The following is a 25,523-nucleotide window of genomic DNA, read 5'->3' as shown; positions in this document are numbered from 1 at the left end:
ATTGAGTGTATGTAAACTTCTGACCCAGTGGGAATGTGATAAAAGAAATAAAAGCTGAAATAACTCATTCTCTCTGCTATTATTCTGATATTTCACAGTCTTAAAATAAAGTGGTGATCTAACTGACCTAAAACGGGGAATTTTAATTCGATTAAATGTCAGGAATTGTGAAAAACTGAGTTCAAATGTATTTGGCTAAGGTGTATGTAAACTTCCGACTTCAACTGTAGATGAGATGCCACAACAACACACAAGACACCACTCCGGATGTGACTATAATACAAAGATGTGCCAGTCTACTGCTAAATAGGAAAGGCAATCAAGTCCCTGAAAAAAGGAATGCAAAAAATGATATTTTTTTTAAAGCAAACCCAAAAGCTATCCATCTACTACTGCTAGCTACTATTCTAATCCATGTGGTTCTAGCCAAGTGTTTTAGCAATCAAAGGTGGAGTAATTTATTTGGTCTTCTATAACAGCCTTGATGGATTTCACAGGAGTCCTGTGTGATTTGTGATCAGGCATGAGAAGGTCTGAGAGAATGGAGAGAGTTGGCATGCAGTCAAAGTCGGAACTGACCCAGTAACCTACAGTACCGTCCCTCCAAGCCAATCTGTTTAATATGCTAAGGAAATGGCTAAGCCAAGAAATGTGACACTGAGAACAATTAAGGTGAGGTGTATGTTTGTGTGTGAGTGTGTGTGCCCATGCATTTTAAGTGTGAGAAACAGAGGTTGTGTGTGTGTGTCTTTCTACATTCCTGTACATGGGAAAGAGAGGTGTGTGTGTGGGAGGGATTACAATATGTGAATTGGTGTAAAGCCCTTTTATTTATATTCAATCAAAAAGTATTACTTCTTTCCCCTTTCCTCTTACATTCACACTTACAGCAAAGTAAGCTGAGAGGAGGGTGATGAGATAAGTATTGGCATATTGACTGGATGTTTATACGGAAAGCCAATGTTAGAGGTCACTGTGAGTGACACTTTATAATGTAGCCCATCTCTATATATATGAAACAGAATTAAAGCAATCATTAGGATGGGAAGAGAATGTACAGTGACATTCAGATAGGACATCTGTCTGGTTCAATAGGATAGATAAGGCTATACGAGGAATACTGTAGCTGTAGCTCGTGATAGTAAGAATAAGGACTGGATTTTGATAACTATCTAACAAATTTTGTTAAGCAGTGTGACCTTCGCTTAGAGATGGAGAGCTGCTGTCAATATGTAAACCTTCCCCCTCTCCTCACACAAACATAAATGCAATGGGTTCATACAGACAAACGTCAGAAGCCCTCATGCAAGCACACACACACCAGGGTTGCCGTTAGGAAAATGACTGGGAAGTTACCAGGAAGACTTTAATTTACCGGCCATTTGAGAATTATGGTAATTCTTCTAAACAGAACTTCTGTAATGAAAAGTTTGCCAAAATGTAATTCTGGGAAAACACCATTCTAAACAGCACACCTGAGTGGTTACATATGTGACAGAAATGAACATTTTGGTTCGAAAGTTAGAAAGAGGGGGAATCTAAAGATGCAACAACTAGCATAGTGCCTTTGCTTTCTGGACAAAAAACAACATTTATTTTCGAAAACCAATAGAACAGGAGAGAAATTCTGGTTTCAATGGCATATGAAGAAAGTCTTTATAAAATAATTGCCTCCAAGATTCTATGGTTGGGTTTTACCTAGGCTACATTGAAGCAAGGTAAGACATGCCTCATAATACGAAGTAAATCATTCAGGTTTCAAACAACTAAATAGATGCTTTGAGAATGCAAACTGCCTCCAGCTCACATTGCAAAGTGGTGGATGACGTGCTGATAGTCTGTCTACCGTTGCCTATACACTTGAATGGGGAATGACAGGCACGCTTCCATTACCAGTTGAGAAACAAAAATATTAGCTCTTTTTAATAGTGGCAATCAAAACTTTTTTTAACATGCGATTGCATTTACAATTGTTGGTTAAGTGAGCCTTGAATTAAAAATGAATCACAGACAGTGTCACCAACAAAGCATCCCCACACCATCACACCTCCTCCTCCATGCTTCACCGTGGGAACCAACACATGCGAAGAAAATCCGTTCACCTACTCTGCGTCTCAAATCTCAAAGTTGGACTCAAAGGACAGATTTTCACCGGTCTAATGTCCATTGCTGGTGTTTCTTGGCATCCTTTAGTAGTGGTTTCTTTGCAGCAATTTGACCATGAAGGCCTGATTCATGCAGTCTCCTCTGAACAGTTGGTGTTAAGATGTGTCTGTTACTTGAACTCTGTGAAGCATTTATTTGGGCTGCAATCTGAGATGCAGTTAACTCTAATGAATGTATCCTCTGCAGCAGAGGTAACTCTGGGTCTTCCTTTCCTGTAGTGGTCCTCATGAGAGCCAGTTTCATCATAGCGCTTGATGGTTTTTGTGACTACACTTGAAGAAACTTTCAAAGTTCTTGAAATGTTCCACATTGACTGACCTTCATGTCTTATTTAAGCTGTTCTTGCCATAATATGGACTTGGTCTTTTACCAAATAAGGGTATCTTCTGTATACCACCCCTACCTTGTCACAACATAACTGATTGGTTTTAACAAGGCACACCTGTTAATTGAAATGCATTCTAGGTGACTACTTCATGAAGCTGGTTGAGAGAATGCCAAGAGTGTGCAAAGCTGTCATCAAGGCAAAGGGTGACAACTTTGAAGAATCTCAAACATAAAAAATATTTTGATTTGTTTAACACTTTTTTGGTTACTATATGATTCCATATGGGTTATTTTATAGTTTTGATGTCTTCACTATTATTCTACAATGTAGATAATAGAAAATAATAAAGAAAAACCCTTGAATGAGTGGAACTACCACTTAGGGGTGGCAGGTAGGTAGCCTAGTGGTGTAAGGGATTTCTTCCATTGACGGAGAGGCGGATCAAAGCGCAGCGTGGTTATTTTGATTCATGTTTTAATAAATCACTTCACATGAACAAACTAACAAAACCAAGAAACGTGAAAACCACAAACCAGTCCTATCTGGTGCAAACACAGAGACAGGAACCATCACCCACAAACACACAGTGAAACCCAGGCTACCTAAGTATGATTCTCAATCAGAGACAACTAATGACACCTGCCTCTGATTGAGAACCATACTAGGCCCGAAACATAGAAATACCCAAATCATAGAAAAAACAAACTAGAATAGACTGCCCACCCCAACTCACGCCCTGACCATACTAAATACAGACAAAACAAAGGAAATAAAGGTCAGAACGTGACAAGTGGTCAGAGCGTCGAGCTAGTAACCGTAAAGGTTACTGGATCGAGTCCCTGAGCTGACAAGGTAAAAATCTGTCATTCTACCACTGAACCCACTGTTCCCTGGTAGGCTGTCATTGTAAATAAGAATTTGTTCTTAACTGACTTGCCTAATTAAATAAAAAGTCAAAACTTTTGACTGCTACTATACAGTACATGATGACTAATGAAAATACACATACCCCAATTTAATAAAACAATTGTTTTAATTCATCTATAGACCTATAAGCATGCCGGTCAAATGTATTTACGTCGACAGATATTTCTATCAATGAATAAAAAGCCTTATTTTGCGATGGGATTGTTTTTTTGGCCAGCAACAATTTATCAGCTTTCATCTTTTTCAATCTGCTAAAACTGTCTACTGGAAACCCTGACACACACACACACACGCACACACGCACACACACACAAATATGCTCCTACTCACCTTTTAATCATCTTACAGCATTGGCATCCCATCTGGCCAACTGGGCAGTGAAGCTGTGAAAGGACAAAAAGCATTTTGTTACTAAAATAGAAAACTTAAAATCATAAATAACCACTATAATGTCGAAAACACAGAGAAAGGTTACGGCTGCCGCACATCAATAACTCTAATGACAAGCAAAGTCCCATCAAACTTGGTGACATTTTCAATCAGTGACATTTTCTTTTAAGACCCAGATGATAGAAAGGTTGAGACTGACAGTCCAAGACTGTCTGAGCAACAAACATTTTGACACATACTCTCAGGAAGTGTCAATTTATTTATCCAAGAGTTCTCTACTCACCTGTCCTTTGACATAGAGGTAGCCTTTGTTGAAGGCTTTTCTAAACTATCGGGAGGATTTGAACCTCATAAGTCAGGTTTAGACTTGGCTTGCCCTCTGTGGCCATGGTGACGCCTGAGCGCTGTGTTCAGGGATGATGTAGTGTGTCTGTCTGAAGCGCTGATAAAGCTTTGGTATTCATCCATCCCAATTTATGTGTGTGTGTGAAAGAAAGAGTCTAACAGCGTGCTTACAGTAGGTATTATGTGTGTGTGTGTGTGTGTGTGTGTGTGTGTGTGTGCGTATGTGCGTGTGTGTAGAGGATGGGGGTGATCTTTTCTCTCCTGGCTGTGTGTGTGTTTCCCTAAGCTTTGGTATTTCTTTGCCTGGATAAATAATTAACAAGAGAGGCTTGAATGGGTCTGTCTGCTAGCAAGAGAGAGAGAGAGAAGCAAGGACACAGTATCTTTCTCCCCCAGCTTTGGTCTTCACTAAAAAACAGAAAAAAGTGTAGCCGCATTGAAAAGCCATGCACATCTTAAAGGGACTAACTTTTTTACTTTCACAGAGACAATGTGGTGCTTACGGACAGCATTATGACATAAATAAACATTACTGTGAAATAAGAAATTATTAAGATATAAAGACAGTGAATTTTCAGCATTCACTTTCAATGTAACAGTAAATGTCACATTGACATTCACTGCAACTCTGAAACAAGTAACAAAATCTGTTACAGAGTTATGTTTACCTATCCAATAACACATAAATCCTTTCCCCCCCCCTGTTGCATCATGTTTTCCTACAATATTTCCTACTGAACATGACCCAGGACTGATGGGTCAGGGGCACAAGCAGGTTTACATTGACGTTGGACAGTTTGATAGAGAGATCCAGTAAAATGCCACTTAGCTAATGGCTTCGATTGGGTCATTAGTGCACAGCTTCAGCCAATCCCCTCAATGACACCTGTTGGGTTGATGGAAAGGAGAGTTCTCTTGATCGTCTACACAATATTTAAAGTAGCTTCCTTCTGCATGTCCTCTAGATACAGTGGGGAGAACAAGTATTTGATACACTGCCGATTTTGCAGGTTTTCCGACTTACAAAGCAGGTAGAGGTCTGTAATGTTTATCATAGGTACACTTCAACTGTGAGAGACGGAATCTAAAACAAAAATCCAGAAAATCACATTGTATGATTTTTAAGTAATTATTTTGCATTTTATTGCATGACATACATACAACTAACAAAAACTTGAAACTACTTTCCCGTAATGATTTCTTGCTTTCTGTTTCGTTTGATTAAATGCAATGCACCTGGTGTCTTTCTGATCCTGGCTATGCACAAGTAGCCTATTCATAAATGGTTTCTCAATGGTCTACTAGTGACACATTTGCCACATGCTTTTGCATTATTCACAACTCACACACTGTAGGCCTACATAGAGTCAGGGCCGGCGTTATTGGCAAGCCTTAGTGGGCCTTGCCTGGCACCCCCTACCATACCTCCTTGCCCTTCCAAATAAAATATTAAAATCTAGATAATTTATTTGACCGAGACGCGCGCCGACAGAAAGACGCATCAATCTCAGATAAAGCAACCGAACGAGCGAAACAGCGCCCCTCCGTCTCAGTATGTGTAGCCCATGTATCTGCTGCTGTCTGGACAAAAAGAACATGGCATGTCATGCTCTTTATGTCCAGACGGAGAGGCGCTGTTTCGCTTGCTCAGATGCTTTCTCCATTGAGATAGTTTCGTCCACTTGTGAATTGAACTAGGATATAGTGCTGCCGTAGCAAAGGGGAGAGGTGCAGAATACATGAAGCTGGTAAAAATATTTATAGACAATGTATTCGGGTTAAATTCTAAATTCATAATTTAATTGCTACTAAAAATTCCATGAAAATTATAGAATGACAAAGTAAATAAATATGTAGGCTATAGCAGACTATATGTAGGTAAATGGTGGTTGCTTCCGTATCTTCGAGCTCTCAGATAGACCTATACCTGGAAATTATTGTCAGGATATGTTCGAGACAATGCTTGATGTTCCCATTGAAATGAGATAGGGATGGGTGATATTTTCAAAGCAAAACCTTAGGACCATTGAGGAATACTGTATACAGCCATGGCCAAAAGTTTTGAGAATGACACAACTATACATTTTTACAAAGTCTGCTGCCTCAGTTTGTATGATGGAAATTTGCACATACTCCAGAATGTTATGAAGAGTGATCAGATGAATTGCAATTAATTGCAAAGTCCCTCTTTGCCATGCAAATGAACTGAATACCCCCAAAAACATTTCCACTGCATTTCAGCCCTGCCACAAAAGGACCAGCTGACATCATGTTAACACAGGTGTGAGTGTTGACGAGGACAAGGCTGGAGATCACTCTGTCATGCTGATTGAGTTCAAATAACAGACTGGAAGCTTCAAAAGGAGGGTGGTGCTTGGAATCATTGTTCTTCCTCCGTCAACCATGGTTACCTGCAAGGAAACACGTGCCGTCATCATTGCTTTGCATAAAAAGGGTTTCTCAGGCAAGGATATTGCTGCCAGTAAGATTGCACCTAAATCAACCATTTATCGGATCATCAAGAACATCAAGGAGAGCGGTTAAATTGTTGTGAAGAAGGCTTCAGGGCGCCCAAGAAAGTCTAGCAAGCACCAGGACTGTCTCCTAAAGTTGATTCAGCTGCGGGATCAGGGCACCACCAGTACAGAGCTTGCTCAGGAATGGCAGCAGGCAGGTGTGAGTGCATCTGCACGCACAGTGAGGCAAAGACTTTTCGAGGATGGCCTGGTGTCAAGAAGGGCAGTAAAGAAGCCACTTCTCTCCAGGAAAAACATCAGGGACAGACTGATATTCTGCAAAAGGTACAGGGATTGGGGTGCTGAGGACTGGGGTAAAGTAATTTTCTCTGATGAATCCCCTTTCCGATTGTTTGGGGCATCCGGAAAAAAGCTTGAAGACAAGGAAGAAGACAAGGTGAGCGCTACCATCAGTCCTGTGTCATGCCAACAGTAAAGCAACCTGAGACCATTCATGTGTGGGGTTGCTTCTCAGCCAATGGAGTGGGTTCACTCACAATTTTGCCTAAGAACACAGCCATGAATAAAGAATGGTACCAACACATCTTCCGAGAGCCTTTTCCAGCATGATGGAGCACATTTGCTGGCAAAAGTAATAACTAAGTGGCTCGGGGAAAGAAACATCGATATTTTGGGTCCATGGCCAGGAAACTCCCCAGACTTTAATCCTATTGAGAACTTGTGGTCAATCCTCAAGAGGCGGGTGGACAAACAAAAACCCACAAATTCTGACAAACTCCAAGCATTGATTATGCAAGAATCAGTCAGGATGTGGCCCAGAAGTTAATTGACAGCATGCCAGGGCGGATTTCAGAGGTCTTGAAAAAGAAGGGTCAACACTGCAAATATTGACTTTTTGCATTAACTTCATGTAATTGTCACTTATGAAATGCTTGTAATTATACTTCAGTATTCCATAGTAACATCTGACAAAAATATCTAAAGATACTGAAGCAGCAAATTTTGTGAAAATTAATATTTGTGTCATTCTCAAACTTTTGGCCACGACTGTACATCTTCAGACACAGGCTTCATTAGGAAATGTGGTGATGTTGTACCCACAATAACAATTCGGACACACCCCAACCAAAAAACCCTGGATGAACGGAGATATCAGTACCATGCTGAGAGACCATACTGCAGCAATAAATGTTAGCAGAACAAACCCCGGTGACTCGGTGGCGTGCAACGTGTACAAGGCAAGCAGGTACAAGCTCTGAAAATCCATGAGGGATGCAAAAACATAATACAGACTCAAACTTGAATTGATGTCTGACAACTCAGACTATCATGGACTTTAAAGACATATCCAGCTGTGTGGTGCCCAATGAAGCCTCCCTCTCAGACGAGCTTAAAACATTTTATGCTCGCTTCCAGGCAAACAATACAGAGCCATCTAGGAAGACTCTCACTCTCCGAGGCTGATGTGAATACTCACAAAGCCGCTGGACCAGGTTGCATACCTTGGCTAGTCCTCAGAGTGTGTGCTGACCAGCTGGCGGATGTCTTCTTGAACATCTTCATCCTGTCCCTGTCCCAGGCTGTAGTCCCCACCTGTTTCAAGGAGACCACCATCGTCTCACTGCCAAAGAAAAACAAGGTGACATGCCCAAATGACTATCGCCCCTGTCGCACTCATCCCGGTCGTGCTTTGAGAAGCTGGTCATGGCCCACATCAAGGCCCACATGCCAGGCACACTGGACCGAATCCTATTTGCCTACCGCTCCAAGAGATCCATGGAAGATACAATTTCCATCGTTATTCACATGGCCATAACACATCTGGACAAGAGGAACACCTATATGAGAATGCTGTTCATTGACTACAGTTCAGTATTCAACTCAATCTTGGATCGTTCCCTCCAAGCTCAAAACCAAACCCAGCGCCATGGGTCTGGATACCACCGTCTGCAACTGGACTCCTCCACAGGGCCCACAAGGGGTGTGTCCTCAGCCCTCTGCTGTACTCCCTGTTCACCCATGACTGCATGGCTTTACACAACAGAAACTCATCATCAAGTTTGCTGACAAGACCACGGTTGTAGGTCTGATCAACAACGAAGAGTCAGCCTGTAGGGAGGGAGTAAGTGAACTGGCATTGTGGTGCCAAGACAACAACCTGTCCCTCAATGTCAGCAAAACAAAGGAGTTGATTGTTGACTTCAGGAAGAAGAGGAGGGAACATTCCCCAATCCACATCAACGGGACTGCAGTAGAGAGTCAGCAGCTTTAACTTCTTGGCGCACCCATCCCGTTAACGGGTTCATTTTCGTCAACATCCGCTGAATTGCAGAGCACCAAATTCAAATTAAATTACTAAAAATATTTAATTTTCATGAAATCACAAATGGAATATAGCAAAACACAGCTTAGCTTGTTGTTAATCCACCTGGCATGTCAGATTTCAAAAAAGCTTTACAGCAAAAGCTATCCAAGCGTTTATGTTAGGACATCTCTCTCAGCAGACAAAACATTACAAACAGCTAGCACCAAAGTAGATTGGTCACGAAAGTCAATAGATTGGTCACGAAAAGCTATAAAATGAATCGCTTACCTTTGATGATCTTCGGATGATTGCACTCACGAGACACCCCGTTACACAATAAATGTTATTTTTGTTCCATAAATAGTATTTTTATACCCAAAATACCTCCATTTGGTTGGTGCGTTTTGTTCAGAAATCCACAGGCTCGAGCGGTCACGACGGGGCAGACGAAAATTCCAAATAGTATCCGTAAAGTTCGTAGAAACATGTCAAACGTCTTTTATAATCAATCCTCAGATTGTTTTTACAATAAATAATCTATAATATTTCAACCGGACCGTAGCTTTTCAATAGGAGAGAGAGAAAATGTCTTCTCCAAGCTTTTGCGCATGCAAAACTCTGCTGGCACCCAGCCATACACTGACATGATGTGATCATTCTCACTCATTTTTCAGAATAAAATCCTGAAACTATATCTACAGACTGTTCACACCATGTGGAAGCCATAAGGGAAGGAATCTGGTTGATATCCCTTTAAATGGAAGGAAGGCATGCAATGGAACAGGGAGCTTTCAAAATAAGAGGCACTTCCTAGTTGGATTTTCCTCAGGTTTTCGCCTGCAATATCAGTTCTGTTATATTCTGACAACATTTTGACAGTTTTGGAAACTTTAGAGTGTTTTCTACCCTAATCTGACAATTACATGCATATTCTAGCTTCTGGGCCTGAGAAATAGGCAGTTTAATTTGGGTACGTTTTTCATCCAAACATCAAAATACTGCCCCTTACACTCAATTAAGTTCCTCTGCGTCCACATTTTGACACAGACCAACAACACCACCACTCTTGTCAAGAGGGCACCCTCCAAGTACTCCCACTGCACCATCGAGTGCGTCCTGACTGGATGTATCACAGCCTGTTACGTGAATTGCTCTGTCCACGACCACAAGACCCTCCAGCGGGTGGCGAAGATGGACATGTAATATCACTGGGACCATACTCCCCACCCATAAAGGACATCTACTCGAAACAGTGCCCGAGGAAGGCCCGCAGTATCATCAAGGACTCCACACTTCCCAGCCACATTCCGCTCACTCCCTTACCGTCGGGCAAACACTATCGGGGTATGAGGTCTGATACCAACTCACGCACAAAACCACACAGATATACACTCATCCACACACGCAAGCAATGCGCACACACACACACAAACACACACACACATATACATTCATGCTATATACACATCACAACGTTGGATGGTGTATACCATGTATATCCTGTACATATAACAAATACAACTTATAACTTCAACTGTGCTTGATTGAACTTTCCTGCCTAAATGGAACCAAAAGAAATGTCCCCAAAGAGCAAACTCAACCCACCTTGCACTCCAGGTGGGCTTAAAGCAAATGCTGAAAGTATCTGAATGTTTTCAAATAGTATTTGAAACCAGGTCTGCCTTGGGCTAACTAAGACGCTCCACTGAACAAGAGAGAGACCCTAAAAAAATAAGTTAACTGAACCGACCTGTTAAACAAACAGTAGCCTATTAGCATTTAGAGTACCTGGACCACTCCAAAGCATGCACACTCTGTGGTAATTGTTGAAGGAAGCAAAACTAAAATACCTGCTTGTGTACTTCAGGCTTCTAGTGGTGAGAAGGTATGAGTTACTTATGTTACCTGAAGTTAAGTAGACTACAGTTCACACCCAACTCCAGACAATGGGGCACAGAGTACGGCTGGTTTTGGATTGAATCTATATAACTCAGAGATGGTTACTACTACACCTGGTTACTACTGTAACACACTTTAATACTGAAAGGGAAGGATTAATATCAGCAAACACTGTAGCCCTTAAGTACTAGAGTTGTGCACCACTGACCTAAAAGATAAAGACTGACAGACTGACTGACAGACAGTACAGTAGACCAGAAGAAGGAGAACTAAGGAGGGATGAGTGAGGGATGAGTTAGAGACCGTCACTACTGTCAATAAAAAGCATATTATTACATCATATCAATACTCCCTCTTCATAGGTCCCTGGGTAACCAATAACGGTAGCCTTTGAGTTACATCAGAACATCAAAATTACTAATCATTGTTCTCACCTGGAGTACTTCCAACAGAATAATGAGCTTCGGATTTCAATTTGTGTGTCAGACACAGTTGAAGTTGGAAGTTTTTCACAATTCCTGACATTTAATGGTAGCATTGCCTTTAAATTGTTTAACTTGGGTCAAATGTTCTGTGTAGCCTTCCACAAGCTTCCCACAATATGTTGGGTTTTGGCCCATTCCTTCTGACAGAGCTGGTGTAACTGAGTCAGGTTTGTAGGCAACCTTGATCGCACACGCTTTTTCAGTTCTGCCCACAAATGTTCTATACGATTGAGGTCAGTGCTTTGTGATGGCCACTCCAATACCTATATTTTGTTGTCCTTAAGCCATTTTGCCACAATTTTGGAAGTATGCTTGGGGTGATTGCCGATTTGTAAGACCAATTTGCGACCAAGCTTTAACTGATGTCTTGAGATGTTGCTTCAATATATCCACATCATTTTCATGCCTCATGACGCCATCTATTTTGTGAAGTGCACCAGTCCCTCCTGTAGCAAAGCACGCCCACAACATGATGCTGCCACCACCGTGCTTCACGTTTGGGATGGTGTTCTTCAGCTTGCAAGCCTCCCCTTTTTCCTCTAAACATAACAATGGTCATTATGGCCAAATAGTTATATTTTTGTTTCATTAGACCAGAGGACATTTCAGATGCAAACCGTAGTCTGGCTTTTTTAATGGCGGTTTTGGAGCAGTGGCTTCTTCCTTGCTGAGCGGCCTTTCAGGTTATGTCGATATAGGACTCATTTCTACTGTGGATATAGATACTTTTGTACCTGTTTCCTCCAGCATCTTCACAAAGTCCTATGCTGTTGTTCTGGGATTGATTTGCACTTTTCGCACCAAAGTACGTTCGTCTCTAGGAGACAGAACGTGTCTCCTTCCTAAGCAGTATGATGGCTGCATGGTCCCATGGTGTTTATACCTGCGTACTATTGTTTGTACAGATGAACATGGTACCTTCAGGCATTTGGAAATTGCTCCCAAGGATGAACCATACTTGTGGAGGTCAACAATGTATTTTTGAGGTCTTGACTTCTTGAGATTTTCCCTTCTATCTGACTTCTTTTGATTTTCCCATGATGTCAAGCAAAGAGACACTGAGTTTGAAGTTAGGTCTTGAAATACATCCACAGGTACACCTCCAAATGAATGAAATTATGTCAATGATGCCTATCAGAAGCTTCTAAAGCCATTACATAATTTTCTCGAATTTTCCAAGCTGTTTAAAGGCACAGTCAACTTAGTGTATGTAAACTTTTGACCCACTGGAAATGTGATGCAGTGATAAGTGAAATAATCTGTCTGTAAACAATTGTTGGAAAAATTACTTGTGTCATGCACAAAGTAGATGTCCTAACTGACTTGCCAAAACTATAGTTTGTTAATAAGAAATTGGTGGAGTGGTTGAAAAATGAGTTTTAATGACTCCAACCTAAGTGTATGTAAACTTACGACCTTACTGTAGCTATCATTGATGACAATATTGGTCATTATTCTTTGGCGGTAATAGCATTTTATCTGAATTTTATGATTCTGTTGCCTAGTACTGTTTCTTACGATCTGAGATGATAGGAAGAAGATTAAAAAAGAGGGCGATAAAAAAAACTCCAGGCCTATCACTTTGGCAGAGCCTATGCTCAGAGTCATTTTCCTTGGGAGGAAATTGAAATATTCCATCTTGGAAAATAAAAGTTGGATTGCTGCAGATTGTTCCCTAAATGTGAATCCGATTAGAATTGGGGGCAAGCCATCGCATTGCCAGTAAGATCCATTTTTTTTATGGCCTGAAGCTAGATTTTAGCCCAAATTATTGAGCTGAAAAGGCCCTAGCTGGTTTAATCTTTAGATGAAAAATGAGTGTTCCATCTCTCATATCTAGAGATGCCAACCTGCCCTGATGGTCTCTCTGTTACAAAAATACTGCAGGCAAAGTGACGTAAGACATATACACTGTAGTTATGTCCTTTGTGGATAGTTTTATTACCTTTGATTGCATGTGCAGTTTTATAAACACCATGAGAGTTGTTGACTTCAAGTTGATGTCGAGTTGTTGATTGAACTTTTCCATAAGTGTGCCTCGGACAACCAAACCGATCACAATCCTCAGTCCTCAATGTTTTTCGTTTTGTGAGTTCAAATCAAAGTTGATTTGTCACGTGCGCTGAATACAACACCTTACAGTGAAATGCTTACTTACAGGCTCTAACCAATTGTGCAAAAAGGTATTAGGTGAACAATAGGTAGGTAAAGAAATAAAACAACAGTAAAAAGACAGGCTATATACAGTAGCGAGGCTATAGAAGTAGCGAGGCTACGTACAGACACCGGTTAGTCAGGCTGATTGAGGTAGTATGTACATGTAGATATGGTTAAAGTGACTATGCATATATGATGAACAGAGAGTAGTAGTAGAGTAAAAGGAGGGGTTGGCGGGTGGGGGTGGGACACAATGCAGATAGCCCGGTTAGCCAATGTGCGGGAGCACTGGTTAGTCGGCCCACTTGAGGTAGTAGGAACATGAATGTATTAGAGGTTGACCGATTATGATTTTTCAACGCCGATACCGATACCGATTATTGGAGGACCAAAAAAGCCGATACCGATTAATCTGACTATTTTTATTTATTTATTTGTAATAATGACAATTACAACAATACTGAATGAACACTTATTTTAACTTAATATAATACATCAATATAATCAATTTAGCCTCAAGTAAATAATGAAACATGTTCAATTTGGTTTAAATAATGCAAAAACAAAGTGTTGAGAAGAAAGTAAAAATGCAATATGTGCTATGTAAGATAGCTAACGTTTAACCTGTTAAGTCTACCCCCTACTTTTTCGAACATTCTGTTAAAAATCGCGCAACATTTCAGCGTCCTGCTACTCATGCCAGGAATATAGTATATGCATATGATTAGTATGTGTGGATAGAAAACACTCTGACGTTTCTAAAACGGGTTAAATCACGGCTGTGACTATAACATCATCGAAAAGCGCAAGAAAAACTGATCACCAAAATCTGGAAAATATATCAATGCGCCACTTGCATGTATTGTCTGTTGGAAAGCAAATTACATGGGGCTGAGATTGCAAGTCCTACAGCTTCCACACGATGTCGCCAGTCTTGTCAATTGCCTGGGCTTTGTTTCTTGGTCAAACTAGTGAGAGAGAGCCCATTCCTTCCGGTCTCCGACAGGATGTTTTGGATGAGAAATTTCCGGACATGATTTCAAGACGTGGAGCTATTGAATACACATCGCCCCGTGATCAATTTGATAGATTATTAACGTTTACTAATACCTAAAGTTGGATTACAAAAGTATTTCGAAGTGTTTTGTGAAAGTTTATCGTCGACTTTTTTAATTTAAAAAAATGACGTTGCGTTTTAAAACTGTGTTTTTTCCTGGATCACACAGTCTTCATAGATCGATATTTAGGGTATATATGGACCGATTTAATCGAAAAAAAAGACCCAATAGTGATGTTTATGGGACATCTAGGAGTGCCAACAAAGAAGATCGTCAAAGGTAATGAATGTTTTATATTTTATTTCTGCGTTTTGTGTAGCGCCGGCTATGCTAATTATTTTGTTTACGTCCCCTTCAGGTATTTTGGGGTGTTGCATGCTATCAGATAATAGCTTCTCATGCTTTCGCCGAAAAGCATTTAAAAAATCTGACTTGTTGGCTGGATTCACAACGAGTGTAGCTTTAATTCAGTACCCTACATGTGTGTTTTAATGAACGTTTGAGTTTTAACGAGTGCTATTAGCATTTAGCGTAGGGCATTTGCATTTCCAGATGGCTAGATGGGACGCATGCGTGTCGGGTCGACTTAAGAGGGTCCTTGCTCAGAACATGAGAACATATGAAAGCTGGTGGTTCCTTTTAACACGAGTCTTCAATATTCCCAGGTAAGAAGTTTTAGGTTGTAGTTAATATAGGAATTTTATTTCCCTCTATACCATTTGTATTTCATTAACATTTGACTATCGGATGTTCTTATTGTCACTTTAGTATTGCCAGTGTAACAGTATAGCTTCCGTCCCACTCCTCGCTCCTCCCTGGGCTCGAACCAGGCACACAACGACAACAGCCACCCTCGAAGCAGCATTACCCATGCAGAGCAAGGGAAACAACCACTGCAAGGCTCAGAGCGAGTGACGTTTGAAACGCTAATAGTGCGCGCTAACTAGCTAGCCATTTCACTTCGGTTACACCAGCCTCATCTCTGGAGTTGATAGGCTTGAAGTCATAAACAGCGCAATGCTTGATTCACAACGAAGAGCTGCTGGCAAAACGCACGAAAGTGCTGTTTAAATTAATGTTTACACGCCTGCTTCTGCCTACCACCGCTCAGTCAGATACTTAGATACTTGTATGCTCAGTCAGATTATATACGACGCAGGACACGCTAGATAATCTCTAGTAATATCATCAACCATGTGTAGTTTTTTATAAGATAAGTTTAATACTAGCTAGCAACTTACCTTGGCATACTGCATTCGATTAACAGGCAGACTCCTTGTGGAGTGCAACGAGAGAGAGGCAGGTCATTATTGCGTTGGACTAGTTAACTGTAAGGCTGCAAGATTGGATCCTCCGAGCTGACAAGGTAAAAATCTGTCGACCATTCAGATTAATCAGTCGACCTCTAGAGTGTATAGTTAAAGTGACTATGCATATATGATAAACAGAAAGTAGCAGCAGCGTAAAAAGAGTGGTTGGGGGGGAGCACAATGCAAATAGTCCGGGTAGTAATTTGATTACCTGTTCAGGAGTCTTATGGCTTGTTGAGCCTTTTTGTCCTAGACTTGGCACTCCGGTACTGCTTGCCATGTGGTAGTAGAGAGAACAGTCTATGACTGGGGTCTTTGACAATGTTTAGGGCCTTCCTCTGACACCGCCTGGTGTAGAGGTCCTGGATGGCAGGCAGCTTAGCCCCAGTGATGTACTGGGCAGCACGCACTGCCCTCTGTAGTGCCTTGCGGTTGGAGGTCGAGCAATTGCCGTACCAGGCAGTGACGCTCTCGATGTTGGAGCTGTAGAACCTTTTGAGGATCTCAGGATCCATGCCAAATCTTTTTAGTTTTCTGAGGGGAATATGCTTTGTTGTGCCCTCTTCACAACTGTCTTGGTGTGTTTGGACCATGAGAGTTTGTTGTTGATGTGGACATCAAGGAACTTGAAGCTCTCAACCTGCTCCACTACAGCCCCGTCGATGAGAATGGGGGCATGCTCGTTCCTCCTTTTCCTGTTGTCCACAATAATCTCGTTAGTCTTGGTTACGTTGAGGGATAGGTTGTTATTCCGGCACCACCCGGCCAGGTCTCTGACTTCCTCCCTATAGGCTGTCTCGTCATTGTCGGTGTTTGCCTGCAAACTTAATGATGGTGTTGGAGTCATGCCAGGCCATGCAGTCGTGGGTGAACAGGGAGTACAGGAGGGGACTGAGCACGAACCCCTGGGGAGCTCCAGTGTTGAGGATCATCATGGCAGATGTGTTGCTACCTACCCTCACCACCTGGGGGCGGCCCGTCAGGATGTCCAGGATCCAGTTGCAGAGGGAGGTGTTTAGTCCCAGGATCCTTATCTTAGTGATGAGCTTTGAGGGTACTATGGTATTGAATGCTGAGCTGTCATCAATGAACAGCATTCTCACATAAGTGTTCCTTTTGTCCAGGTGGGAAAGGGCAGTGTGGAGTGCAATAGAGATTGCATCATCTGTGGATCTGTTTGGGCGGTATGCAAATTGGAGTGGGTCTAGGGTTTCTGATAATGGTGTTGATGTGAGCCATTACCAACCTTTCAAAGCACTTCATGGCTACAGAGGTGAGTGCTACGGGTCTGTAGTCATTTAGGCAGGTTGCCTTTGTGTTCTTGGGCATAGGGACTATGGTGGTCTGCTTGAAACATGTTGATATTACAGACTCAATCAGGGACATGTTGAAAATGTCAGTGAAGACACCTGCCAGTTGGTCAGCACATACCCGGAGCACACATCCTGGTAATCCGTCTGGCCCCGCAGCTAAGGAGAGCGTGATCACACAGTCGTCCGGAACAGCTGATGCTCTCTTGCATGCCTCAGTGTAGCTTGCCTCGAAGCGAGCATAGAAGTGATTTAGCTCATCTGGTAGGCTCGTTTTACAGGGCAGCTCGCGGCTGTGCTTCCCTTTGCAGTGTGTAATAGTTTGCAAGCCCTGCCACATAAAACTGTGTCCTCAGTATGTCCTCAGTACCTCCAGGCTCTGATCAGGCCCTACACCCAAACAAGGGCACTGCGTTCATCCACCTCTGGCCTGCTCGCCTCCCTACCACTGAGGAAGTACAGTTCCCGCTCAGCCCAGTCAAAACTGTTCGCTGCTCTGGCCCCCCAATGGTGGAACAAACTCCCTCACGACGCCAGGACAGCGGAGTCAATCACCACCTTCCGGAGACACCTGAAACCCCACCTCTTTAAGGAATACCTAGGATAGGATAAAGTAATCCCTCTCACCCCCTCCCTTAAAAGATTTAGATGCACTACTGTTCCACTGGATGTCATAAGGTGAATGCACCAATTTGTAAGTCGCTCTGGATAAGAGCGTCTGCTAAATGACTTAAATGTAAATGTTAAATGTAAAACGAGCATCGGAGCCGGTGTAGTATGATTCAATCTTAGCCCTGTATTGACGCTTTGCCTGTTTCATGGTTCGTCACAGGGCATAGCTGTGTTGATTGTTGTTTTTATCTGAAATAGCTGAAAGCCATCCACCATATCTGTTACACTGCAGGTTCGTGTTGATAGTCCAAACATTTCACCATACCAAATAAGACAAAATACAGGTAGCATAATGTACAAAACACAGGGCTATAACATTTATTTTTCATGTTATAATTATTCATCAGAATATTTTCTCTGAGAGATAGACGTTGAATATCAGTCTCTGAAACTCTCCTCTGAGAGCTTGTTTAATGAGACGCTGGGGATCTGCTAGAATTTGGCCAATAATGGGCAATAATATAAGCTGTAAAAGTTTTAATGTGAAATATCTAAATCTCTCCACTGTAAAAGGCCCCCAGCGAGCTACAGTATCAAACAAATAAAATAAGGGCCCTTTGACTATTCACACAGAGAGATGGAAGACAAGAACAGAATGTCACTATGTGACTCCTGTAGACCTTTAGAAAGGTCGGCTTGTGATAATACATTGAAAATATATACTGTAACTTACAGTACAGTGTGCTTGTGTGCAAGCATCAGTGTGTGTGTGGATAGTGAGTTTTTATAGAACAGCCCATATTTTCTTCATAGGAGGGCCATTTTGGACCCCTCTTATCAACTTTATGGCGTTTAAGACCCTACGAAATGATTCAAAATCCATGCCTCTCACCGGTTCATTCACTCTTGTTATTCTGTATATGGCATTTGGCAGTTAGATGTGTGTGAGAGTTTATCAAGCCTATACTTCCTTGCCACAAGCTTTGCGTAGACTTATCTCGCTCTTGATAACCAAAGCACTTTCACAGAAAAGCTGATACTGTGACTGAATTAAGTAAACACAATATTGTAGTTTGTGATGCCATCATAATACGTTTCACAGATATAATGCTTCAGTCTAAAAGTCATCAGCCTACAGATTTTTTGCGAAGCGAAATGTGAGCCATGAACACACAATGACGCAGCATTAAAAGTGGGTTCATTTGAATAAGGCCAGGTAAGGCCAGATGGGTTACCCTGGTACCCGTAGCCATGGTGATATGTCATGACGACTAAAGTACACAAAATGTGGTCTCATGAGATTGCAATAGGACCTCATTAGATTATCAAATACACACAATACATAACGAACACACACATCAGTATTGACTTCCAGGATACTGGAATTGGTCTATAAAATTATTTTTGTCCTGTAAAAAGCTGTGTCAAGTAAAATTGGTGACTTTTAACATTATGTAAGCTATTTGACACTGACACAGCCCATGTAAAACTCACTATCACTGAAATGTTACCAATGGCCATAATCATGCAACACACTGGGTGATACACATATGAAAAAAGTATACTATGTTATACTATGCTCTAAATACTGTAGTATTACCATATTTATATACTATAGTATTCACTGTAATGTTTTTGTGGAACTATACTATAGTATTCACTGTAGTGTTTTTGCAGACACTACTGTAGTATTCCCTGTAGTGTTTTTGTGGACATGACTGTAGTAAAGTGTATTATAGTATAAATAATGTAGTATTACAAACTATAGTATATACTATAATAATTACTGTTGTGTTTCTGCAGATATTACTGTAGTATTTACAACAGTGTTTTTTCTTTTATTATCTTTGACATAGAAGTGGGGGGTTTCTCCTTGAAGAAACCTACTAGTCACATACTAAGAGGAAATTATCCATAACCTGTAGGAATGTATGACTGGAGTCTGAACAGATAGTTCGGCACTTCTGCTTTTATCTATAACCTGCGGTCTATAATATACATGTAGGTTTTTCACTCATGGCTGCATATGGGGGATGGGAATAGGTGCAGCATATGCAAATTAGATCATATTGTATTATTATATATTTAAAAACTGTGTTTTTGGGGACATTACTGTAGTATTTACTACAGTGTTTTTTTTGCGGATAATACTCTAGTATTTAATATAGTATTATACAGCATACTAGAACATTCTATAGTAAGCTCTACACGGTCAAGGGATACTACAGTGTTTTAGTGTTGTCACGATACCAATCATCAATCATCAATCGTCAATCGATGCTAGGAAGTAGAGAGTGAAAGGAAACAAAACATGAAGCAGACTACATTACTTGAGGAAAACAATCCCAATGTTAGAAAAACAGCCTTATGTTGTCACCAAGAGTCACATTTGTTTATTTTGCAAGCTATAGCACACAATATTTTACAAAAGTAGGTTTTAAAGGACCATAGAGTTTATTATGCTTCAGGTATTCTTTTTTTGCCAAGGAAAATCTGGTATCGTAGTATTGCAATATTGTTATCATGACAACACTATAGTGTGTAGTATAGTATTCCACAGTACACTACAAAATTATATAGTAAGCACTACATGATCAAGGGATACTACAAAGTGTAGTATAGTATTCTACAGTATACTACAGTTTACTACAAAATAGTAAACTGTAGTATTTTTGTTACGTGGGTAGGTGTGGTGAGGTCATATAGACACAATGTTTGTGTGTGTGTGTGTGTGTGTGCAGTGTGTGGGCAGGGGCAGAGAGCTCCAGGTGCTCTGTACACAACCTAGTAATAATGACGCTGTCCAACAGTGTTTGTTCAATTTTCAGCGCGCTTGTCTGGAGCTGAGCGCAGAATGGGCAGGGCAATTACTTTACCCATCAACTAATGTTACATCTCTGTTTGTGTGTGTGTGTGTGTAATGTTTATCCAAATGAGAGAAAGAGAGAGAAGGGGGGGTATCAGTTCATGTTCAATGAGTACACATAATGCACCTACGTGTGGCTGTTTGGAGCCAAGAACAGCAAGAAAAAACATTCTTAACCAGAGGGGAAAACACACTATTTCAGGTTGTCTAGACGGGAACTTTTTCACTCAGGCCCACCTTCCAGCATTGGGGAACGTCAAGTGGTGTTGAGCTAGATGTTTCTGACAAGTTATAAATAGCTCTCTAAGGTATGCAATGACTGACATGACAAGATGAAAATTGATGATGCACTACCCAATTTCGAAATGGCACCTTGTGCATTCTACTATTACAACCTTCAAGAGTAAGCTGAAAGGCAGACTGAGTTCCTTAAAAATATGTTGTTTTTGATTGGAGGGGGGGGGGGGGCGCACCACAGTTTGAGGCCCACTGGTCTAGACGATCAGTAACAACCTCAGACTGCTGCAATGAGAAGCATGACGAAGGTCTGGAGGTGAAAAGTTAACAATTTTATTACATTAAAATGTTCCGTACAAACAATGCATACACATGTTTGTGTGCTTGTGTTTATTCCCCAAACACCCCTTTTAAATGGCCTTGGGCATTTCCTCTCTCTCGCTCTCTCTCTCAATCTCTTATCAGCATTTCTTATCACCCAACCCCACTACCCCCATAGTGCCAACAAACCGGCTGTTGGTCTCAGTACAGAGCCACTTAATAGGAAGTTACTGATCAAAAGTCAGTTCAGTGTTCTCATCCTAACATTATAGGGGATGGTAAGCTGATCCTAGATCTGTTGCCAAGGGCAAATGGACCCTGCTGACACTTCCTGGTTGTCACTAGGTTACAAGAACGGTAGGATGGGCACTAGGACACTTCTTCTTCTGCTTCGTCTTCTTCTTATTCAACGTAAGGTGTTCTTAGGCAGGAGAGAGCCACACTGATCAACATTGCACTGATGCGTAGCCTTTACCAATAACATTATGTCGCAGAGTATTTTCAACAACACCCACACCTATGAGGTCAGTTCTATGTGTGTACAGCAGCCTCACTACCTGTGAAACACACAATCGTGGTGTACTGAATGATCCACATATTGAAATAGCTAGGCCTACATTTGGCAAATTGATGAGATTTGTAACAGCTGATAGATATGAAGTTCACATGGCATTAAGCACACATCAGGAAGTGCAAACAGTGCCCAAGGCCAGGCAAACAGCTTTTAGCTGATTTCAATGGACCATTACTGTTAAATCATTAACTGCTATTCTTTTAACTGCTATTGCCAACATTAAATAAGACCTGCCCATTCATCACTGTTATGGGGGGTGAGCTCTGCATATGTTAATATCATATAGGCCTACCATACGTCACACAACCCCTGTCTAATCCCTGTCTCTTTTCAGTCTCCAACTGAATGGCATTCAACAGGTCAATACACATTTTTGGCATATAGTTAAAGTCAAATCCATTTTAGACTCACACACACCCACACCCACATACACAGTTTAAACCAATAGCCTTAATTACATTCTTAATTCTTTGACATCCCTCATTCTCTTGTGTTAGTGCAGTACTTACTAAAACAAAACGTATTTTATTTTCAATAACTGCATTTCCAAAGTTGATCTTATAAATTGTATACATGCAAATATTGTTCAAGGATTTACATTTAACCATGGAAATGCGATGGGAAGCCTTTGAAACTCGCGCAACATGTGTGCAAACCTGCTTTGTGCGTCTTTGTAAATAGCGATAGGCCTGTCATAACAACAACTACTTTCCACTGTTGTTGTTGTCAATGCGTGACTTATAAACGTGTAATAACATTTTTCTAGCCTTCTACTACTTAGCAGAGGAGATGGAGAGAGACTTTACCTGTCGCGCTAACTGAAGGTGTGGGCACCCTTTCGCTGTAGTATCAACAATTCACGGATAAAAGTTCAAACCATCCGAAAAGTGAAGGTAGCATATTCGGTTCATATTTGACTATGATATTTTCTTTCCTTGTCGTGTTTGTTGCCGTCTGTCGCTGGGAAGGAAAAGTCCACCGTGACTACTATGTCCCATGTCACTGGCAAAGCACGGATATTTGAATGTTTGATGTTAGTCTAAGCAAGGCCTGGACTTGGGCTGCCTTAGAGTTTGCATGGCTTCAATGAGCGATCATGTGACTTCGAAGTCGCTAGTGCACATAAAAAGTGAGCTACTGCACATAAACATTTACATAAGGTCCTATTAGGTGCTAAAATAATGTGCTTTTTTTTTGTTCAATCTCATTTATGCACAGATAGACAATTGACTTCCTTTTACATGACAGTGACACAGCCATCCATCCCCTGTCACCTGTGACTTAACCAGTTCCATTTTTTAAATAAGAACCCAGACAGCACACATACATCTCGCCGACGTCGGCCTGACAGCGATATCTCGTCAGTAGATCGTGTTCCATTTAGAACGTCGGCGAAAGGGCGAAATGCATGCTTTCTGCACGGACAGTAAAATATTTTAATGTCATGGTTCGCAATATTTTTTTTATCAGAAAATATGTATAAAGCCTATGATTAAATAATGAATACAAGTTCAGGTGTCAATTATAAACCAATTGGCCGCTCTCTATGTGTAGAAGATGAGAAATCCGAAGAGATGAGTTTGCAGTGTGAAGTTAAATCAAAGTTTTAATTTTTTTATTTTATTTTACCTTTATTTTACTAGACAAGTCAGTTAAGAACAAATTATTATTTTCAATGACGGCCTAGGAACAGTGGGTTAACTGCCTGTTCAGGGGCAGAACGACAGATTTGTACCTTGTCAGCTCGGGGATTTGAACATGCAACCTTCCGGTTACTAGTCCAATGCTCTAACCACTAGCCTTGGAGAAGTGAACATTTTACTCATTGAACATTTTTTAATTATCATGCAAATCTTAAAGTTATTAAAATATGCTGTGATGCCAAATTGCTTAAAATTAATCAAACTAATCAATAAACAGTTGGCTACATTCATACATCAAATATTATGTTCTCAATAATACACAAGGGGGTAAGGGAATATGCCTACATTTGATGGAGGAAGAAATGTAATCATTGAATGGGGAGATCTGGACTAGGAATAATAAAGCAATTTTACAAAATAGGCTTGAATTACAAACTGACCCAGTATAGCATGCATGCAGCCACCACTTCAAATTATCCATTCATATAATTGCAATAACATACATTAATGAAATGTTAATAATAATTGAGGGTTGTTATCTACAGGTAATTAGAAGAATATCAGAAAACTATCAGTACAGCCAGGATCAAAGCTAGTGCGCGAAACTAAGGTCACATGGACACCTAGCGAGCTCACACTGGCAAGGCTCAGACTTATTTGACAGTTGGGTTGCCTGTGTTGCCAGTAACGTTAGCTACAAGCTGTCAAATTGGGTAACTATCTATTATTATTACATCTAATTGTCACTGAATTCAACTATCTACACGTTTGTAAATGCTGACTAACATTAACATTAAAATATAGCTAAAGTTATACTGTAGCTAGCTAGCTAACGTTACCGTGCCATTGGTCGCCTATAGCTAACGGTAATGTGTTGGTTTAGCTATAGCTGCAAATGAATCTAACGCGGTAGCTAGCTAACAAACATAGATTAGATTTAAATGTTATTACGTTAAATCAATTTGATGGAGTTGTAATGATAACGTTAATTTAAGGACAGGTTCTAGCTACAGTAGCTAACATTAGCTAGCTAGCCAACGCCAGTAACGTTAGCTATCTAACATTTTGGACTGGAGAACAGTTATTGTTGCTAGTTATTGAATTTACTCACTATGCAGGGCCGCATGACAAGCTCATATTGTCGTCGTTCAGTCCATTAAATAGCTACAGGTGCTAACCGTAGCTACATTAGGTTCCGGCGAGATCGATCAAAATGTCTTAGTTTTGGGGGAAACCGCAAGCAGATGAGACGACGAGTCTCCTGCTCACACAACGTTATCCAAAAGTGCAACAAGGGAAACGTTACAGATGAGCTTTACGATGTTTCTACCCTATTCTCCGTATAGTACACGATTTTTGACCAGTCTATAGATAGCTGGTCTAAAGTAGACTACTATGTAGGGAATATGGTACCATTTGGGATGTAACCTCTAGTCTTCTAATGTAAGTGGGAGTAGTGCACATGCAGAAGGGATATTCAAAAGTAGCCCTGTCTGTCGCTCCATAGACTTTCACTGTGTCCTCTATATCACATCATATAATGCTTTTCATTAAACTAAAATCATTCAATCACTGGCAGGATACAGGTATTTCTTTCTATATGTATTCATGTGTTTTTTTTGCTCTCTTCTCTCCATTCAAATCAAATTTATTTGTCACATACACATGCAAATGTTAATGCGAGTGTAGCGAAATGCTTGTGCTTCTAGTTCTGACAATGCAGTAATAACCAACGAGTAATCTAACCTAATAATTCCAAAACTACTACCTTATACACACAAGTGTAAAGGGATAAAGAATATGTACATAAAGATATATGAATAAGTGATGGTACAGAACGGCATAGGCAAGATGGAGTAGATGGTATAGAGTACAGTATATACATATGAGGAGTAATGTAGGGTATGTAAACAAAGTGGCATAGTTTAAAGTGGCTAGTGATACATGTATTACATAAAGATGCAGTAGATTATATATACAGTAGAGTACAGTATATACATATACATATGAGACGAGTAATGTAGGGTATGTAAACATTATATTAAGTAGCATTGTTTAAAGTGGCTAGTGACATTTTTTTACATTAATTTCAATCAATTTCCATTAGTAAAGT

General features: G+C 40.8%; 1 protein-coding gene across 1 annotated transcript in view; it reads right to left on the bottom strand.

Moving 5' to 3' along the window:
- Positions 1 to 22,833, bottom strand: part of LOC115138213 (uncharacterized) — a 30,585-nt gene extending 7,752 nt beyond the window's left edge. Inside the window, exons 1-2 of the mRNA XM_029674820.2 lie at positions 22,574 to 22,833; positions 3,752 to 3,804 (exon numbers count right to left, since the gene is read on the bottom strand). Of these exons, the coding sequence (XP_029530680.1) occupies positions 3,752 to 3,783 (32 nt within the window). The 5' untranslated portion in view covers positions 3,784 to 3,804; positions 22,574 to 22,833. The remainder of the gene's footprint in view (positions 1 to 3,751; positions 3,805 to 22,573) is intronic.
- Positions 22,834 to 25,523: the final 2,690 nt, after the last annotated feature.

This window comes from Oncorhynchus nerka, linkage group LG12 (assembly GCF_034236695.1).
Source record: "Oncorhynchus nerka isolate Pitt River linkage group LG12, Oner_Uvic_2.0, whole genome shotgun sequence".
Taxonomy (NCBI): domain Eukaryota; kingdom Metazoa; phylum Chordata; class Actinopteri; order Salmoniformes; family Salmonidae; genus Oncorhynchus; species Oncorhynchus nerka.
The sequence above is the reverse complement of the archived record's forward strand: the minus strand, read 5'-3'. Positions and strand labels throughout refer to the sequence as shown.